The 16094-nt window shown below is 37.5% G+C and overlaps 1 protein-coding gene across 3 annotated transcripts in view; it reads left to right on the top strand.

The window, feature by feature from the left end:
- OSBPL8 (oxysterol binding protein like 8) overlaps positions 1 to 16094 on the top strand; it is a 240632-nt gene that overhangs the window by 93785 nt on the left and 130753 nt on the right. For 2 of the 3 annotated variants that reach the window (XM_049883930.1, XM_049883931.1), the window contains exon 3: positions 14119 to 14155. The exons of the other annotated variant lie outside the window; for it this stretch is intronic. In XM_049883930.1, coding sequence (XP_049739887.1) covers positions 14119 to 14155 — 37 coding nt within the window. The remainder of the gene's footprint in view (positions 1 to 14118; positions 14156 to 16094) is intronic. 3 annotated transcript variants of the gene reach the window in all.

Below are 16094 nucleotides of genomic sequence, written 5' to 3'. Positions count from 1 at the left end.
TTGTTTCTGTGAAAAAATGGCTCCTAAAAAAAAATGAAGTGGCCCAAACAACCTCTCAAAGACTAACAGGGAGTGTAAAGTGCTACCTCTTGACGATATAATAAAATTCTTAGATTTTTTGAAGAGTGGCATGTTGCTTGCCGAAGTGGGCTGTCAGGTCTATAGGAACGAACTGGGCATTCCCACAATAAAGCAGAAAGAAGCTGAAATTTGTGAAGTATTAGTGCTGTCCTTACAATGGCAAAAGTGGTCCCTCTGGTTCTTGATAAAGTGCTTGCAAAAGCAGTGAAAGCATTGCGTTAAGTGTGAGCATTAACAGTTATTTACATAGCATTTACATTGTGTTTGGTATTATAAATAATCTAGAGATGATTTAAAGTATACGGGAGGGTGTGCATAGGTTATATGCAAATATGACACCATTTTATGTAAGGGACTTGAGCATGTGTGGATTTTGGTATTGCTCGGGTCCTGGAACCAATCCCCTGCAGATACTGAAGGATGACTGCATTAGGGTTGTAAATAATGACTAAGACTTTTTTTAGTCATTCATTCAGAAAATATTTGTTGAGTGCATACAGTGTGCCAAGCTGTCTTCTAGCCCTAAGGGATATTACAGCAAACAGAACAAAGTTTCTCCCCCAGTGGGTCTACCATTTGGGTGGAGAAAGAAAAAAATACATAAACATTACTGTGTTAGGTGATGATTGCTGTGATGAAAAAGGAAGCAGGGTAAGAAGGATGGAGGATGAGCCCACAGAGGGTAGTTCAGTGGTAGAATTCTTGCCTTCCATGCAGGAGACCTGGGTTCAATTCCCAGCCAGTGTCCCTCATGAGCAGGCATCACCTGACTGTCGGTGGTAGTTTGCATGTTGCTGTGATGCTGAACAGGTTTCATTGAAGCTTCCAGACTAAGACAGATTAGGAAGAAAGGCCTAGTGATGTACTTCCAAAAATCAGCCAGTGGAAGTCCTGTGAATCACAATGGTCTGATCCACAACTGATCATGGTGATGGTGCAGGACCAGGCATCATTTCGTTCCATTATGCATGGGGTCACCATGAATTGGGTACCAGCCTCCGCAGCAACAAACAACAAGAATAGGGGATGGGATATTGCTATTTTCTGTAATTATCATGGAAGTCTTCTTTTGATGAGATGATATTTAAGCACAGTCCTAAAAGAAGTTTTCCAGGCAGACCAGGAGCTAAGTGCAGAGGTCGCATGTCTATTAGGTAGGCTGACGGTTAGACTGTCAGTGTTGGAGGGGGAAAGAGTGAGTGGAGGGGTCTTTCCACCTCAGTCGCGAAGACAGAGGTGCAGGGGTAGTGCCACTGAGATCCCATGAAGCTCTGTGGGCTCTTCCTGCAGTCCTGCCAATGGCCTGATAATAGGAGGATGCAGTCACAAAACAGATGGAGCCTCTCTTTGTTGTGCCTGGTGTGAGAGGTCAGGAAAGCCCTTACCAAAGATATGATATTTTATCTAGGATAAGAAACACGAGTTCACCAGGAAGATAATTGGGGTGGCCTTGGGGGTGGAACTTGCGAGAGGTTAAGGGGGAAACTAATTCAAGGAGTTGTCAGTGAATAAACCAAACCAAACCCAACCCACTGCCATCAAGTTGATTCTGACTTACGGCAACCCTATAGGACAAAATAGAACTGCCCTGTCGGGTTTTCAAAGCTACAAATTTTTGTGAATGCAGACTGTCACATCTTTCTCCCGAGTTGCAGCTGGTGGGTTCGAATCTCTGACCTTTTGGTTAGCAGCTGAGTGCTTTAACCACTGTGCCACCAAGGCTCGTCTTGTCAGTGAATTTAAAATCAAATCAATGGAATCATCCAGGGAAATCATGTTGCATGGGGACAAAATAGATTCCAGGATGCAGCCTTGGGGAATATCGTAATGGGGCACCAGGGCAAAGGAGCCAAGCAGAGAGAAGAGAGGAGCAAGAAGAGAACACAGCTTGGAAGCTAAGGAAGGGGAGAAAGTTTTGAGAGGTAGGGTGATTAGCAGGAGCAAATGGTGTAGAGTGGCCAGTTAGGTTTAGTTGCGTTGGACTGAACTCTCCAGTAGGGTAACTTATAGCCACATGTAATAAATTTAGATTAAATAAATTAAATAAAAAATTCAGTTCCCCAATTTCACTTGCTTCATTTCAAGAACTCAATAGCCACATCTGGCTACTAGCTATTAGACAGCACAGATACAGAATATTTCCATGATTGCAGAAAGTTCTGTTCAGCAGCACTGCGCTAGACCATTATGTTAGGGAAAGGTTAAATAACAATTACATTTTTTAATTTATTTTTAATAGCAACAGAGAAAATGTTATGAGATAACTAATTAAGCAGTATCAAAAAACCCTGATATTAGGAAGTCAGAGCTGGGCAGAAGATAACTTCAGCTTGAATTTGGGTAGTAGAATTGGTAATTTATTTGAGTTGAGCCTTCAAGGTCAGGGGACTTTAGAACTGCTGAACAGGGAAGCAAATAGAAAGGAGGGAGAAAAGTACAGATCAATCTGAGTAGTCAATTTTACTAGACTAGGAAATTTAAGTAGAGTTTTGGAGTGTTGGGACTATTTCACAGGAGATCAAAACATTTCTGTGGAATGAATAATTGAGTGTGTGAAAATGGGTGGAGCCAAATTTTAGAAGATTTCAATACTCGGGTTTGGGACTTATTTTCTAAAGAATGGAGTGCTATCAAATATTTTTGAGTAGAGAGGTAATATGGCCAAAGTGATAGTTTAGGAAATTAAATTTAGCTTGGTAAATTAATCACTCCCTTCCTAGTCCTTTGTTAGTCTTTGTTATTTGTTGTACTAAGCTTTAAAAAAATCATCTATAAAGTACATTCATATATGCTATTATTAAACCTCAACAATCCTAGAAAGTCATAAGACTTAATAATTATGTATTCACAGAGGAGACAAATAAAGCTCAGAGAAGTTAAGTGACTTGCTAGTAAGGGAATAGCTTGAAGAATGAGTAACATTTAGGTCAACTGGAGAGAAATTATTTCAGTGTCATGTACTGTCTTCAATATATATGATGATCTTCTTAGTGGTAGGGACCATGCTTTTATCATTTTTTTTTTTGAATTCCAAACCTAGCATAGTAAACGAATGAGTGGGGAAGGACTGAATGCAGGGATATCTTTTGAAAGAAATGTGCAGAAGTTGAGAAATGAGATGATGTGGATCTAATCTAGGTGGTATTAATGGGAATTGGAAGAGAAGACTGCATGTAAGGTAGACATTGCAGAGGTCAAAATCATCGGAACTTAATGACTGATAAGATGTTAGGGAAAAGGAGAGAGACCTTTGAAGATTCAGAGTTTAGGTCTGAGTGATTGAAAGAAAGATGGTAGCGTTGAGAGAATTGGGAAAATCAGTGTGGAAGGTGGTTTCTCAGGAAAGGTAGGGAGTTCTATTTTTGACATAATGATGCTTTCTAATACAGACTTAGAGCTCTTTCTTTGTTAAAAAAATTTTTAGAACGAGTAGTTAATTTGCAGTAATGTCAGAACATACAGGTAGAAGTGTTTCGTACTGGTTTGGGGGCTAGGTTAGGTCTGATGAAGGAAACTTGGACTTTATCGGAATAAAAGTAATGAATGAGCCTTGAGCAAGACTGGAATCTGCAGGAAAAGAACAGGTAGAGAAAGAAAAACAAAATGGTTGAGGGCTTAGCACTGGTTTTAGCCATTTACTTATTGAAAGGGACAACAAAGTGGAGACAAGAAAAAAGGAGAGCCAGAGCAGTGCAGTATTTTAGAAACCAAGGGAGAAGAGGGCTTGCATGATTAAAGAACTGATGGAAGTAAATACATGCAGAGAAGATAAACAGATTGAAAATGAGTTGCCATCAAGTTGAGTATGATTCATAGTGACCCCACGTACTGCAGAGCAGAACTGTGCTCCATAGTTTTCATGGCTGTGACCTTTCAGAAACAGATCACCAGACCTTTCTTCCAAGGCACCTCTAGGTGGGTTCAAACTGCCAACCTTTTGGTTAACAGCTGAGTGCTTAACCATTTGCGCCATTTAATAATTCGAAGGGAAGGTAAAACTGTGAAGAGGACCGAGAACATGCCAGTGACTGTCACATTGACTAATTTCAGGAAGCCTCAGGGCAGGTTTTTTTTTTTTTTTTTAAGGATTTGGTTTCCAGTGTAAAAGTATCATTGTACCTTTTCCCACTCTACTTGAAAGATTATTATTGTACAACTTACTTCATTTGATGAACTATGGGTGCTCTACTAGATTCAGGTTCCAAGTATGAGAGATTAAATCACTTCTGAGAAAACTGGTTTTTTTTAAGATCTTGCCATATTCAGAAGTTGCTTAAGTTCCAGAGCCAGTGAGTAATAAATGGTGCCACATTTGAAATGTTTACATTTTTTTCAGGATTCTTTCAGGATTCTTAAAATATATGTTTCACTGTATTTATGTGATTATAAGATGTAGCTAATGTGATTGAAAAGGCAAATTTTTAAAATTATGATTTCGTTTTTTCCAAAATGTAGATTGGCTTAGTATTTTTTCTATAAAGATAGTACATACTAGTATAGCATTTTTTTAGCAATCCAGAAAAAGGTAGTAAAATGAGAGGTAAAATTCTACCTCTTAAAGGTAACTACTATTCATGTCTTGGCATATCTTTCCTAAGTTTGTTCATATGTGTGTGTCTTACATATGAATCTTACATGACCGGCGTCATATTATACAAGCTTTTTTATTCCAGCCTACTTTTAAAAACCAGTATATAATGGATATCCTTCTGTCAGTAAAAAAATAATCACTCTATAATATTTCATTGTGTGGATATATTATTGTTTATTTAATATTCTTTTGAACATTTTGGTTTACTGTGTGGTTGTGATTAATATCTGTAGACACCTTTTTGAACATTTTCGATTATCACCTTAGTATATATTCCTGGAAATGGAATTGTTCAATCAAAAATATGATTTGGTTATACTTAAATAACCCCCTGGCAGGCTAGATCATTTTCTCTGTCTGATGGTGATAAGCTCTAGGTCCCATAAAAATATTTCCTTAAAAATCTCTTCTGTAAAAATGTAGAACAAAATTCTTATTCAAACACACACACACACACACACACACAAAACAGACTTACTGATCTAACAAAGACGGGAGAAATCCCGAGAGTGTGGCCTCCAGACACCCTTTTATCTCAGTAATGAAGTCACTCCTGAGGTTTACCCTTCAGCCAAAGATTAAAAGATTAGACAGGCCCATAAAACAAAATGAGACCAAATGGGCACACTAGCCTAGGGGCAAGGACAAGAAGGCAGGAGAGGACAGGAAAGCTGGTAACAGGCAACCCAAGGTTGGTAAGGGGAGAGTTTTGACGTGCCATGAGGTTGGCAACCAGTGTCACAAAATAGTGTGTGTACTAATTGTTTAAAGAGAAGCTGCTTGTTCTGTAAACCTTCATCTAAAGTACAATAAAATATACATATATATTAAAACAGTTAAAAATCACCAAAATGTAACCCCCTACCCCCCCACCCCAAAAAATCTCTTCAGTAAAACATAGGGATAAAATCTGCACTTGTGTTTTTTGCAGAGAATTGCAGGAATATGAAAAATTCAAGTAAATGTAGGAAGGACATACATATCTCAGCTGCATTATGTAACCCTCACTGAAGGTACTTACTCTAAGGGCCAAAGATAACATTAAATAGCATACTCTTGTTATGGTCTATAATCTGTTGCCCTCTTTGTGGTTTCTGGGAGCCAGCTGCAGCAGAATTGCCTCTATGAAAACAACTTGATAACTTCTACAGAGAATCAGTTGCCACCTGCTGCATCAATGCTTGATGAGCTTTTTATGGTTTCACTTAAGCTCATCCGATAGCTTGAGTCAAATCAATATGTATTTTAAGAGGGAGATGCTATATTAAAGGCAAGGGAATCAAAACTATAGATCTCATGGGATTTTTTCCTGAGGCTTATTCCAGGATATAGGGTATGTTTATGAAATTCTACCTATTCCTTTACATTTCTTAAAGATTGCATATTTTATGCTATTTGTGGATGGAATGGCAAATATTTAGAAGTCTATTAGAATAAAATCATGTTTTTTGCATAATGTTTTTTTCTAAGTTGTAGACTAAAATTAGTAGAGATTTAGATAATGGCTATAAGTGTTTGATGCTTTTAATTAAAGTTTTCCGGTTGTGTACTGTTATTGTTGTCGTTAGGTGTCATCAAATTGGTTTTGACTCATAGCAACCCTATGTACAACAGAATGAAACACTGCCTGGTCCTGCTCCATTGTCACAATCATTGCTATGTTTCAACCTATTGTTGCAGCCACTGTGTCAGTTCATCTCTCAGAGGATCTCCCTCTTTTGCGCTGACCTTCTGTGTTACCAAGCATGATGTCCTTCACCAGGGACAAGTCCTTCCTGATAACATATCCAGAGTATGTCTGTCTCACCGTCTTTGCTTCCAGAGAGCACGCTGGCTGTACTTCTTCCAAGACAGACTTGTTTGTTCTTGTGGTATATTCAATATTCTTCATCCACACCGTAATTCACATGCATCAACTTTCCTTTGGTCTTTCTTACTCATCGTCCAGCTTTAGCATGCATATGAGATGATTGAAAATAACCATGGCTTGGTTCAGGGGCACCTTAGTCCTCAAGGTGACATCTTTACTTTTTAATACTTTAAAGGGGTCTTTTGCAGCAGATTTGCCCAATACAATACGTTGTTTGATTTCTTGACTGCTGCTTCCATTAGTTTTGATTGTGGATCCAAGTAAAATGAAATTCATGACGACTTAAGTCTTTTCTCTGTTTATCATGATTTGGCTTACTGGTCCAGTTGTGAGGATTTTTGTTGTCTTTATGTTGAGGTGTAATTCATACTGAAGGCTGTTGTCTTTGATCATCATCAGTGCTTCAAGTCCTCTTGACTTTCAGTGAGCAAGGTTGTGTCATCTAAGTATTGCAGGTTGTTAATGAGCCTCCCTCCAGTCCTGATGCTGAGTTCTTCTTCATATAGTCCAACCTCTCAAATTATTTGCCCAACATACAGATTGAATAAGTATCATGAGAGGATATGACCCTGACACATACCTTTCTTGATTTTAAAACATGCAGTATCCCCTTATTCTGTTCAAACAACTGCCTCTTGATCCATATCCTGGTTCCTCATGAGCACAATTAAGTGCTCTGGAATTCCCATTCTTCACAGTGTTACCATAATTTGTTATGATCCACACAGTGGAATGCCTTTGCATAGTCAATAAAAAACACAGGTAAACATCCTTCTGGTATAATCTGCTTTCAGCCAAGATCCATCTGACATCAGTGAAGATATGCTTTATTCCACATCCTCTTCTGTGTACTAGTTAATAATAAACGAAAGAAAAATTTCGGGCATGTTACTATTACTGTATTATTTTCATCCTGTACCTTCTGCCAAAATAAAGTATTTATTTACATAACAAAGAAATTGTTGAGATGACTATGTGGGCGTCATCTGAGGGATAATGGCACGTATGATGAGTTACTCAAATAAATGTTTCTTCATGTTTTAATGGTCTTATTCTGAAAAAGCTGAAAAGTTCTTGAATTCTTTGAGATTCTAGCAATATTTTGGTTTTTCAGCAAAAGCCAAGAAGAGTGGCTAGCTTCTTACTCATTTCAATATCTTACATGATGCTTGTGCAGAATGTTTCTGCATCAATAATTTCATGTTGTCTTTATCCATCTGTTACACAGAGATAGTGCACAAATTAGATCCAGGCTTGAAAAGCAGGAAGAGTAAGAAGTTAGTAGTGTGCAGCTTAGCCATGTGCAGTAAACTTTAGTGATGTTAAATTGTTTGGTAAAATTGATATCTAATCCTCAACTATTTACATCCTATTTCCTATTAGCATCACTTGCAAAGAACTATGAGAGGGTGATTTTATATGCATTCCATCCCAGTTTAACACCTTTTTATTCACGTCCTTCTGGGGAATGTTTCTGAAGTCATGCTTATTTTTCATTGTTTTTCAGCTTTCCTTTGGAGTATTTCAGCTTGATTTTTAGGTCGCTTTCATTGTAGCATATGTTTTTCTGGTGCCTGTTCTTTTATCCTGCGGCATTTTTTAAATTCCTGTGATTAAGCCATTCAGTTTACGTACCCATACTCTCATACGTATCAGAGCTTATACTTTTCTCTTACCAGCCTGAACATTACCCTGAACTACAGGTTTGTATATCCAACTGTCTGCTTGACATTCCCACTCAGATATCTAACAGGCATTTGAAATTTAACCTGTCCCAAACTGAGCTCCTTATGTTCTCCCAGAAAACTAGCTTCTCTTGCTATGTTTTCCTTTCCAGATAATGGCGGTACCATCCTTCCAGGTGCTCAGACCCCAGCACTTGATGTCATCTTGACACCTCACTCTTGCCTCACGTTTGTCTTTTTGGAAATTTTGTTGACTCTACCTTCAAAATATATTAGAATTTGGCTACTTTTTATTACCTTTACTGCAACCAACTTGGTCCAAGTTCATCTTTCCCTTAGATTATTGCAGTAACCTCCTAACTGGTCTCTTAATCCTACTGTTGTACTTCTAGTCTATTCTCAACATTGTGACCGGAATGATCCTGTTAAAATGTAATCAGATACATTACTCCTTTTCTCAGAACCCTACAGTGGCTCCGCATTTCATTCAGAATAAAACCAAAGTCCTGACAAGGCCCTACAAGGTCCTGCGTGATCTGGTACCCATTCACCTCTTTGACCTCATCTCGTGGTACTCTTCTACTTGCTCATTGTGTTGCAGTCACACTGGCCTTCTTACTCTTTCCTGAACTATCCAGATTTGCTCCCATCACAAACCTCTGCTCTGTACTTAACTCTTCCCTCTGTCTGGAGTACTTTCTGCCTATGTATTCTTATGGTAACTTGCCTTACTTTATTCAGTCAACTCCATAGTGAAGCCTTCTTAGGCCACCCTGTTTATGATTTTAACTCTGTCTTAACATTTTATATGCCCTCATTCTCTGCTTACTCTTTTCCTTAGCATTATGTTATATAATATACTGTGAATTTTTACTTGTTCATTGTGTTTTCATTTATCTCCCCCACTATCATAAGCACCATTAGTGCAGGATTTTTGTCTTTCTGGTTCACTGCTGTATTCCTTGGTGCCTGTAATGATACCAGGCTATAGTAGTTACTCAATAAAGATTTGCTGAATGGATGGTTGGGTGGATGGTAGCAATAGACAGTATTTATTATGATTATTCTTCAGCGCCTCAGTCTGAAAAAATACAGATAAAGTTAATCCAGTAGAATTCGATTTATGTGACACACTGCTTGAGGATATAATGTTGAAAGTAAGCGTAGTTGGAGATTTTTGAAACAAGTATTCAGGAGTTGCTGTACATTTTCTGAGAGTAAATAGGCAAGAAGTACAGCTGTACAGCAGTTGACATAGTGCTGTTAATCAACAAAACTTGAGAATATAACTTTAAAACAAAAATGACCATAATCTATTATTTCAAGTAGAATAACTCGACAACCTTCATATTTTACTGGCCTTATTAAGTGAAATACCCCCAAGTATATATATAGATGATTAGAATTACTTTCTTTTAGGAAGTTACTAGTAAATCTAGAGAAACTAGTAATTATATCAATAGAGGAATATTGGTTTTAGAAGATATCTGTGTAACACTTGTAGTTTGCCACAATTGTCTCTGTTAGCTTCCTAAGTTCTTTTAGTTTCCCAGTACTGTAGTAGTTACTTATTTCTACATAACAAATTAGCCAAAGTTTAGTATCTTAAAACAACATAATTTATTATCTCACAGTTGGTCAGGAATCTGAAAGCAGCTTAGCTAGGTGCTCTAGCTCAAGATTATATGTGCTTACAGTAAAGCTGTTGGTGTACCAGGGTACTGCTGCAATCTCCTCTGAAAGCAGCTGGCTTTCCCCAGGATTAGCTTTCCGAGAGAGTAAGAGACTGCACCCAAGATGGACGTCACACTCTTTTTACAAGGCACTTGACTGTGTGGATTCTAACAAATTATGGATGACATTGCAAAGAGTGGGAATTCCAGAACACTTAATTGTGCTTATGCAGAACCTGTACATAGACGAAGAGGCAGTTACTCGAACAGAACAAGGGATACTGTGTGTTTTAAATCAGAAAGGTGTGCATCAGGGTTGTATCCTTTCATCATACTTATTCAGTCTGTATGCTGAGCAAATAATTCGAGAAGCTGGACCATGTGAAGAAGAATGTGGCGTCAGGATTGGAGGGAGACTCGTTAACAACCTGCATTATGCAGATGACACAACGTTGCTTACTGAAAGTGAAGAGGACTTTAAGCACTTACTGATGAAGATCAAAGACCACAGCCTAAAGTATGGATTACACCTCAACATAAAGAAAACAAAACTCTTCACTACTGGACCAATAAGCAACATCAGGATAAACAGAGAAAATATTAAAGCCGTCAGAGATATAATTTTACTTGGATCTACCATTAAGGCCCATGGAGGCAGTATCAAGAAATCAAATGATATATTGGGCAAATCTGCTGCAAAAGACCTCTTTAAAATGTTAAAAAGATGTCGCTTAGAGAACTAATACACAGAGTCACTATGCCAAAAAGAATTGGTTGATGTTCAGCCATTTCAGGAGGTACCATATGAGCAGGAACCAATGGTACTGATGGAAGAAGTCCTTCCCCAAAGCATTGGTGAAAAACAAGGCTCTAGGAATGGATGGAACACCAATTGAGATGTTTCAGCAAACGGATGCAGTGCTGGAAGTACTCACCTGTCTATACCAAAAAATTTGGAAGACAGCTACCTGTCCAACTGACTGGAAGAGATCTATATTTATGCCTATGCCCAAGAAAGGTGATCCAACCGAATGCAGAAATTACTGAACAATATCATTAATATCACACATAAGTAAAATTTTGCTGAAGATCATCCAAAAGTGGCGGCAGCCGTATATCGACAGGGAACGGTCAGAAATTCAAGCTGGTGTCAGAAGAGGACTTGGAACCAGGGATATCATTGCTGATGTTAGATGGATCCTGGCCGAAAGCAGAGAATACCAGAAAGATATTTACCTGTGTTTTATGGACTGTGTGGATCATAACAAAATATGGATGACATTGCGAAGAACGAGAATTCCACAGCACTTCATTTTTTTTTTTCATTGTGCTCATGAAGAACCTGTACATAGATTAGGAGGTAGTTGTTCGGACAGAACAAAAGGATGATGGATGGTTTAAAGTCAGGAAAGGTGTGCGTCAGAGTTGTATCCTTTCACCATACCTATTCAATCTGTATGCTGAGCAAATAATCTGAGAAGCTGCTGGACTATATGAAGAAGAACCTGGCATCAGGTTGTCATTAACAACCTATGATATGCAGATGATACAACCTTGCTTGCTGAAAGTGAAGAGGACTTGAAGCACTCACTGATGAAGATCAAAGAGTATAGCCTTGATTATGAATTACACCTCAACATAAAGAAAACAAAACTTCTTCCAACTGGACCAATAAGCAACATCATGATAAAAAGAGAAAATATTGAAGTTGTCAAGGATTTCATTTTACTTGGATCCACAATCAACGCCATGGAAGCAGTAGTCAAGAAAACAAATGTCGTATTGCATTGGGCAAATCTGCTGCAAAAGACCTTTCTGAAGTGTTAGAAAAACCAAAGATATTACTTTGAGGACCAAGATGTGCCCGACCCAAGTCATGATATTTTCAGTGGTCTCATATGCATGTGAAAGCTGGACAACAAATAAGGAAGACCAAAAGAAAGTTGAAACATTTGAATTATGGTGTTGGTGAAGAATATTGAATATACCATGAACTGCCATAGTGGTTAAAAGCTCGGCTGCTAACCAAAAGGATGTCAGTTAGAATCCACCATCTGCTCCTTAGAAACCCTATGGGGCATTTTTACTCTGTCCTATGAGGTTGCCATGAGTCAGAATTGACTCGATGGCAATATGTTTGGGTTTGGTCGGCCAGAAGAATGAACAAATCTGTCTTGGAAGAAGTACAGCCAGAATGCTCCTTAGAAGCAAGAATGGTGAGACTTTGTCTCACTTACTTCGGACATATTAAGAGGAGGGACCAGTCCCTGGAGAAAGACATAATAATTGGTAAAGTAGAGGGTCCGTGACAAAAAGGAAGTCTCTCAGTGAGTGGATTGACACAAAGGCTGCAGCAGTGAGCTCGAACATAGCAATGATTGTGAGAGTGGCGCAGGACCAGGCAGTGTTTAGTTCTGTTGTAATAGTGTTGCTGTAAGTCAGAACTGATTGAACAGCACCTAAGAACAACAACCGTAAATCTCAGAAATAATATTCTATCTCTTCTGCCATGTTCTGTTCTTTGGAAGTGATTCAGTAAGTCCAACTCATACGCAAGCAGAGGTGATTACATGAGGGCGTGAATAATAGGAAGTGGGGGTCACTGGGAGCCATGTTAGAGACTGTTGTTGGTTGCCATCAAGTTGACTCCAATTTAATGGTGACCCCATGTTAGAGACTGGCTATCTTAAGTACTTTACTGTCTTCTCACAAGCTTGCTAGTTGTGATAACATGACTATCAGTAATAAGGTCTTGAGCACAATTAGTTCATTGTCACCAAGGCTTTATTTTTTTTAAAGTTTATATGTGAAACAAATCAGTTTTTAAAAGAATAATCTTAAATGGGGCAACCAAAGAAAAAGGAATATAGCAAATGCCTTTAAAGACATTAAAACATAATTTGAAGCATTGTGAACCAGCCATCATTTTAGGGAAGTAGCAGGTCCAAGATTTTTTCCAAGGAGACAAGCTCAAAGCTAGCAACTGTTCTTTGATTTAAAAAGAAAAAAGAAAAGTTTACTCCCTTTAAAAAAAAAAAAAAACCCATTTAAGAGTCCCTCACTCTCTTTAGGTACTATATGCAATATTGTAATCACTGGGAATTTGTTGTTGTTGTTACTTTAGTTTCATACTTTTGAAAATGAAGGAGAGCTTAGGACTTTGTTCATACCAAAGAAGACCAAAAAAAATTGTTCATAGCCAACATCGAGAGTAATGTTGTATCTTAAAATGGTTACTTAGACAAAAAGGCCAGTAGTCTTTTTCCTGTTTCTGGCAGGCTTTTCATTCCAGAATTGGGTCTTCTGACTTCCTAAATACCAGTAGCTCCAGATAATGTGCTTGAGTGGGTCTTAAGAAAATTTTGTCTGACTTAATAAAGTTTATGTTTCTAATCAATTTTCCCTTTTTTGCTCTTTGAGAACAAGTTTGCTCTGTTTGTTGATGCCTTTGTAGAAACGGTTCACACAATGCTTGGTATATATATATTCAATAAATGTTAATTCCTTTTCTGTCATAAAGAAACAAACTAAATCTCTATGTAGTGTTAAATGCTTTCATAGCACGCAAAACTAATGTTTAATAGTGGATGGGCTGTTACGTATTTATAAATCACTTAAATTTAAGGAACGAATAACCTTTGGCTATTCTTTATGTCTCTAAATAATTTTTACCACTCCTAACCCCTATCTTAAATTAAAATTGAAAGTAATTTTTTACTTCAGTAACTTTCAAACTGATGACGCAGTGATTAAAGTGCTCTGCTGCTAACCAAAAGGTTGGTGGTTCCAACTCACCATCTGCTCTACGGGAGAAAGATGTGGCAGCCTGTTTCTGGAAAGATTTACAGCTTTGGAAACTCTGAGGCAGTTCTACTGTGTCCTATAGGGTTGCTATGAGTCAGAATTGACTCCATGGCTATGGGTTTAATTTCAAAACATAATACTTGGGCAATTCCATTCTTCTCTTTCCACCTTCTTTTTCCAAAATTAAAAGAAGTATTTTATAATGGTTAACCCAGAATCTTTTTTTGGGGACAGGGGAAGGACATTTCTTATAAATTACCACAATATTAGGATTGATACGCATGTGCTTTCTACTTATAAACTAATGCTGTTTTCCTTGTCCTTTTGTTTCACTGCTGCTTCCATCCTGATGCATTTTGCTTCTTCCTGATTTGGACTATATTTGTTTGCTGCTCAATTACCCTGCATTAACAGCTTCTGGGTGATAGCAAAGATGCCCTTGGGCCGTCAAGTAAGTAGCCAAAGTTGGAATGACATGTCTGGGACCATGGTAACATTTTGATATGTGTTTATGTAAGGAAAGTGGTATTTCTTTTCTGATTTATCATGTCTTCTACTTTTCTTTGCAGGCATTGAAAATCCAAAGTAAAGAATGTAGATGGTCATTCAGTGCTCACTTGATCTCGATAGACATATTTACATCTTGTTTATCTAAAGATGAACTACTTACTTAGCCAGTTATCTGTTTAATAACCTAGGCCCTGTTCTTTATAGTATTTTCTACCGTCATCATAAGATACGCATGCAACTACTTGCAGGCTAGATATAGTACAAGGAATTCACTGTCATATGGAAATGAAGACTATTGTTCTATTTTATCAGAATTTTTATATGATAGATAATCCGGTTAAGAAAAAAAAGTTTTTTTGTACTTTAGGAAGTTCATAAGTGACAAATATTTTGTCTCAGAGATTTAGGAAATAGTTACATACAGTTTACCTCAACTAATTTTACTGAAAACTTTTTTTCTGCTTTTGGAGATACATGATGAATGAAACATGGGCCCTGTCCGTAAGGATCTCGGTAGTCTAGCTGGGGAGTTAGACCCATGAACCAAAAACCAAACCAGTCGCTGTTGAGTCAGTTCCGACTGAGCGCGACCCCATGTATGTCAGAGTAAAACCATGTTCTATGAGGTTACCATGGCTGATTTTTTTAGAAGTAAATTGCCGGCCTGTCTTCTGAGGTGCCCCCAGGTGAACTCGATCTCCCAACCTCCTTGTTAGCAGCCAAGCACTTAACTGCCTACACCACCCAGGGATGAACAGATAGCTTCAAAACATTTTGACAGGGGCAGCTTTTGTATTAAAAATTATAAAATCACTGAAGTGAAAGGAACTTTAAAACCTATTGCCATTGAGTCAATTCTGACTCATAGCGACACTCTAGGACAGAGTAGAACTGCCCCCATAGGATTTCTGATGAGTTTATGTAATAAAGCCGTCATTTCGTACATGAGGAGCCTGAAATTAAAACTTAAAATATCTAAGGAGTTAATAGCAATTTGCTGAATTCAAATCTAACTAAATAATTAAAATTTTTACTGCTCCGTAAATCAGAGAAAGCTTTTAATTTTGTCGAACAGCAATTTAGGAAATTATATTGACTTAGGAATTTTAAGTATTTATCCCTAAATAGTTACCTGACCATACATGTTGGTTTACCACTCTGAGGCGCATTTTTGTCACTGGCCTGAGAAGGGGATTGGAAAAGATAACAGCCAAGGTTTCTGACAGTTGTGAAGTTCTTTTGTCTACCTCAGTTGCTGTTTGTCCCTAATACTGGTTACAGTGTGCATGTAAAGCTTTTTTCAAAAGAGAGATGAGTTAAAGTAATATACTAAAAGTCATTTTTTCATTCTTAGTATAATTCATAATATTTATATTACTATATAACAAGTACTGTTAGAATAGTAGAAATTTGAAAAGTAGAAAACAGTATACCAATCAGAAAATGTTTTTATGTTTTGTTGTTCAGCCTTACTTGTGTTACTTGCAGATGTTTTCAGTGGATTCTTCAGTAACCTCTTATATTTAGGTGTTGACTCAGGTGAATGAATGGCACTGTTGAACTTTACAAATAGAATTTTATTTTGAGTATGAACTGAAATGGCTCTACTTCAGGAACTGTTTTATAAATGGCAAAGTCTTTAATTTTTACTTGGATTGGAATAAAAGAAATGTATTATGGTTACATATTTTAAGAATATAATAAATAAAAATATACAACATGTATTAGAGATGAGTTTCTACTGTCTTTTATTTTAATACTAAGATTAAAAAGCTAGGCTGTATAATTATTTACTACAGACCACATATCCTTTAGAGTGAAAAGTAATTTTGTAGTACTTTACTAGGGTTTGTACTATTAAATGAAAACTATGTGATATA

This window comes from Elephas maximus, chromosome 4 (genome assembly GCF_024166365.1).
Source record: "Elephas maximus indicus isolate mEleMax1 chromosome 4, mEleMax1 primary haplotype, whole genome shotgun sequence".
NCBI classification, from domain to species: domain Eukaryota; kingdom Metazoa; phylum Chordata; class Mammalia; order Proboscidea; family Elephantidae; genus Elephas; species Elephas maximus.
This window is presented reverse-complemented; position numbering and strand designations above follow the sequence as displayed.